The following is a 5748-nucleotide window of genomic DNA, read 5'->3' on the forward strand; positions in this document are numbered from 1 at the left end:
TAGTCATTTACTTATATGAGGTATAGATAACACTTTTTCCTAAGGTGATTTTTTTTCCTTAAAAAAATAATGTTTGGGTTGTTTGGATATCTGTAGCAAGGGTTTATTATGATACTTTATTTTATATATATTTTTTGTATTACTTTGTCGAATTTCTAGTATTTATCTCAGTATATTTTTTAACATTTAAATTGTATTATTTCAATGTTTTTAATTGTTATATTTTTTTTCCGAATATATTAAAATTAGAATAATTTTTAAATCTATAGAATTTATGTTCCATGCTCTAAAGCTCACGCATCGTCCAAATTACATAAAACGTATCGTCTCACCTTACACCTTAATTCACCTTGTTAAAAGATTGCAGTATATTTAACCTAATTAAAAAAACTATAACAAAAAAACCATTAATAATAAAAAAATCAACAAAAAGACAGGTAGATATATACTCTATAAAGATTATATATATATATATATATATATATGGGAGGGAAAAACATAATATTGGAGGGAAAAATGATTTTAAATGAGAAAAAAAAATACAGAAAAACATTATTTTTCAGAAATTATCGATGTTTGTCCTTGTGTGGGATAATTATACAGAGAGGAGATATATATTCTTGTTGGCATCAGTCCTACAGAATTTGGACTCTTAGGAGATTTTTTAAAAAAAGTATTTAACTAATATATAATAGTATAATAAAAGAATTTAAAATTTTAAATCAGTAGTTTCACTTTTTATTTTTATTCATAGTGATTAATTTGTAGTTGCCATTTATCCGACCTAATAGTATAATTTTCTTTTAAAAATATACATTAATATGTATAAGTAATTAAACAAGAATATGGTGATCAGTCAAATACCCTTTATCGAAAAATTGTACTATTTATATAGAAATTATACAAAGTTTAAAGATCAAAAAATATTTTTATTAAATCTTGAATACAATTAACGAAATTTCTCTTGTCACTCACTCACTCTCAAGTTCGAGCCTTAAATATAGGAAAAAATCTCGATAATGAATCGTTTCCCCTTTAATCTGTATAACGAGTCCTATATAGTGTAAATCTGAATTAGTCGTGCGTCCCATTATTAGTACCGGACACCAAGTAGGAAACCAAATAAAAAGGTTTTGTGTTAAGGATATATATATTCTTCTTTTATACGTCTTACAAAGTAGCTAATTTTCCGAGCTTGAATTTTGGGATGTATATTTTCTATAAATGAAATTTCTTTTTTCTTTCCATATTACTCAACTTTTTAATTTAATTTTTTTATTAATATATTTTTTTTAATTCTATAATCCTACTCACTTACCATATTTTTTATGTCTCTTATACTCCCTTACTAACCTTTTTGTCTTCCCTTTTTCCTCTAGGGTTTCATTGCTTTCCTCTCGTTTAAGGATTTTCTTGATTTTAGCTCTTGCTTTCTTGATTTCTCAACTCCACACAAATGGAAGCTGAAGATGATCAAGAAAATAATGGATCTTGTGAAAAAGGTTTATCTTCAAGTAACTTTAAGGTGAAGATAAATCTTAAGCTCAAGAAAAACAAAGATGAAAGTTGCGGAGATGAGGATGTTCGTGAAGAGAAAAACTTGTTGTTGATGAAGCAAAAGAAAGATCATATATGTTGTGAGTGTGGAAAAGAGTTTAGCTCAGGAAAAGCTTTAGGTGGACATATGAGTAGTGCACATGTTCAAGCAAATCAAAGATTAGAAGAATCTTGGAAGAAGAAAAAAATTTCGATAAAAAGATCAAGATTTGATGATTATGATGATGATGAAGAAGTTGTTCTCGAAGAAGAAGAAGAGATAGGAGATGTGGTAGTAAGTTGTGAAATTTGTCATAAGAATTTTCCATCTAAGAAATCTTTATTTGGACATATGAGATGTCATCCTGATAGAGAATGGAGAGGTATGAAACCCCCTAGTAAAAAAATATCGAAAAATAAGGGTTTTCGAGCTACTTTTGAGGATGTGAATGAGGGTTTTGAGGATTGTTTTGCTAGTCTTCGAGATGAAGAAGAAGAAGAAGGAGGAGGAATTCATTTTAATGTGGTTGAACTACCTCCTTTGAAGGATTGGGGTGCGAAGGATAGACGAGGGAGATCCCCTCTCAAGAGGAGTGTAAGTAGTACTATAATGGATGATGATAAGGAGCTACATGACGCGGTTCAACAGCTTATAAGTTTAGTCAATGGAGACGTGAACAATAACAACAACAACAATAATAGGTCAGAGGTCATGATGAGTAGTAGCAATTCAGTTGGTAGTGCTCCTAAAGAAGCTGCTTTTCGCGATTTGAAGGATAAATCTAAGAAAAAGGGGGTTGTTGATGGTACTAAAGAAAAGAATCGCGAAGAAACCAAGAAGAGGAAGAGGGAGAAAGAGCTAGTCAAATTGGAACCGGGCCAGGATTTGGTCCACAGCCCAGTTCTCAAGAAATCAGTGGAGGTCAAATACAAATGTAATGAGTGTGGGAGGATGTTTGCGACTCATCAAGCACTAGGTGGTCACAGATCGAGTCATAACAAGTTCAAGATCAGTATTGAAAACACGATCGATGGAATTAAGGGTAATAATACTCAAGATCATGGTCAATTGGGAAATCAAGAAATCAATAATTATGGCAACATTATTATTAATGATCAATATGGATCTAATAATAATATTAATAATAATGTTCATAAGTGCAAATTTTGTGACAAGATTTTTCCTACTGGACAAGCACTTGGAGGTCATCAAAGGAGCCATTTGACAAATAATCAAGAAGAATCATCAAGTCAAAATGCAAGTAAAGTTCTTGATTTTGATCTTAATGAATTGCCTCATTTAGATGATGATACATTATTGTAATAGATAATAATAATAATAATAATCCAAAGTATGATCAAATTAGGTTTTCTGTTTGGGAATTTTATTATATGGTTTTATTGAATCTTTAGGATGTTTACTTTTCCTTAGGATTTTCTCATTGATATATGTTATATGTAATTTCCTTTAATCATATATAGTAGTTGATTTCTTTTGATTTTCTTTCTATCTTTTTAGTTCCTTATATTAAGTCTGTTAAAACGTTTTGAATTGGAAATTTGTATAAATAGGATAATTTAAGGTTGTTATTCAAATTTTGTCTTTGTTCAAGGAATTTGCGCAAAAATATTCTTGCTAGTTGAGAAAGAAAGAAAAAACTATGGTTTAACAAGTCTGGTAATTGGATGAGCATAAATTTATTGTTTAGTAAAATGTTTCATTTTATTGTTGATTTTAGTATAATGTTTCATTTTATCTATGTTGTTTTGTTTGTTTCCATAAGCACTTTCGTTGGATTGACAAAACTTGCCTCGTTCATCAGTTATGTCACACAGGTCGTATTTTTAATATAATTTTTCATTATACCTATATTGTTAAATTTATTCAGAACTCTTGTTGGATTGACAAAACTTGCATTGTTCACAAGTTATATCGGTTTCAATTCAATCTTTCATTCTACTATACTATTGTACTGTTCCGAAGTCTTGCCATATTTACATAATCACAATTTTATTAGTATATGGTTTTATTGAATCTTTAGGATGTTTACTTTACCTTAGGAATAGTAGAAATTTATTTCTCATTGATATAAGTTTCAAAGTCAGTTATATGTAATTTCCTTTAATCATATATAGTAGTTGATTTCTTTTGATTTTCTTTCTTTTTTTTAGTTCCTTGTATTAATTCTGTTAAAACCAAATCAAGACAAAAAAAATGATTTGAATTGGATGTGGATCATATAACTTTAACGGATTTTTTATCATCTTCATTCTATCAATCTTGTTAAATTGCTCAATTTTATAGAATTGACAAAATTTGCATTGTTCACAAGTTATGTCGACTTCAATACAAATATACAATCCTTCATTCTACTATGGTGTTGAATTGTTCACAAGTCTCACCATATTTACGTACACTTGATCACAAGTTATGTTGACAAGTCATATGATTTTAGTACAATCTTCATTCTACCTATTTTGTTAAATTGTTTACAAGTTTTGCGGCTTGACAATACTAATTGCTTGTATTGTTCAATTATTCACAAGTTCGATAAGACTAAAGAGACTTGGATACTATATATCTTTATCTATGTATATTGTTAATTGTTCACATGTTTCTATTTGGGAATTTTATTATATGGTTCTATTGAATCTTTAGGATGTTCACTTTTCCTAGTAGAAGTTTATTTCTTATTGATATAAGTTTCAAAGGCAATTACATGTAATTTCCTTTAATTAGTTGATTTCTTTCTTTTTTTAGTTCCTTGTATTAAGTCTTTTAAAACTTAATTACAATGACTTTACTTATTTGACCTTATATATTATCCAAGTCAAGAAAAAAAATATGTTTCGAATTGGAAATTTGTATAAATAGTATAATTTAAGGTGGTTATTTAAATTTTGTCTTTGTTCAAGGAATTTGTGCAAAAATATTCTTGCTAGTTGAGAAAGAAAGAAAAAAGTATGCTTTAACAAGTCTGGTTGGATGAGTCATAAATTTATTGTTTGGTATAATGCTTCATTTTATTGATGATTTTAGTAAAATGTTTCATTTTATTTATATTGCTTTTTTTTTTCATAAGTACTTTCGTTGGATTAATAAATCTTGTCTCCTTCACAAGTTATGTTGGCTTCGCTACACTCTATAGGTCATATTAAATTTGACACAATCTTCATTCTATCTACCTATTTTGTTAAATTTCTCAAAAATCTTACATAATTGGCATAAGTTGCATCGTTCAAAAGTTATGTCACATGGGTCATATTTTTAATTTAATTTTTCATTCTACCTATATTGTTAAATTGTTCATAAATTTTATTGGATAGACAAAACTTGCATCGTTCATAGTTATGTCGGTTTCAAATCATTTTTTCATTCTACTATATATACTACTATATTGTTCCGAAGTTTTTGCCATATTTACATAATCACAACTTATGTCGACATGCCATATTGATTTTAGCACAATCTTCATTCTACTAATATTGCTAAATTGTTCATTAATCTTACAAATTTGAGAAAATTTGCCTAATAATTTAGTACAATTTTTCATTTTATCTGTATTGTGAAATTGTTCACAAGTCTTGTTGGATTGTCAAAACTTACATTGTTCACAAATTATGTCGACTTTGTTACAATCCTTCATTCTACTATACTGTTAAATTGTGAAACAAGTATCACCACATTTACACTTGTTCACAAGTTATATGCTTTAGTACAATCTTCATTTTTACCTATCTTGTTAAATTGTTTATAAGTCTTGCGGACTGACAATACTAATTGTTTTATTGTGCAGTTGTTCCTAAGTTTGATCGGACTAAAAAGACTTAAATATTATATATTGTTTTAATTGTTCACAAACTCTACTGGTTAAGTTGTAGCCTTAGTACAATTTTCATTCTATCCTATGTTGTTAAATTGTTCACAAGTCTTATCAGATAACAAAAACTGTTTATTCACAAGTTACACTAATGACCCAATTTGAATTCGCTTTTATTCTATCTATCTTGCTAAATTGTTTATTAATCTTGTTAGATTAACAAAAATGTCTTGTTGCATTGTAACAGACATTCAAGAAGCTTGACAATCCAAATTGATTAAGTCCTTTAATAAAATCTTTCATATTGTATTGTATTGTTTTGAAAAATTGGGCTGAGTTCGATCAGATTGACAAAACTTGGATACTATATATATATATATATATATATATA

At 28.2% G+C, this 5748-nt stretch overlaps 1 protein-coding gene across 1 annotated transcript in view; it reads left to right on the forward strand.

Annotated features, from left to right (window-relative positions):
• The first annotated feature begins 1456 nt into the window (after positions 1–1456).
• Positions 1457–5748, forward strand: part of LOC102596823 (zinc finger protein ZAT9-like) — a 6944-nt gene continuing 2652 nt past the window's right edge. The window contains exons 1-2 of the mRNA XM_015303438.1: positions 1457–1688; positions 1806–2579. Of these exons, the coding sequence (XP_015158924.1) occupies positions 1457–1688; positions 1806–2579 (1006 nt within the window). The remainder of the gene's footprint in view (positions 1689–1805; positions 2580–5748) is intronic.

This window comes from Solanum tuberosum, unplaced genomic scaffold, assembly GCF_000226075.1.
Source record: "Solanum tuberosum cultivar DM 1-3 516 R44 unplaced genomic scaffold, SolTub_3.0 scf00017, whole genome shotgun sequence".
NCBI lineage: Eukaryota > Viridiplantae > Streptophyta > Magnoliopsida > Solanales > Solanaceae > Solanum > Solanum tuberosum.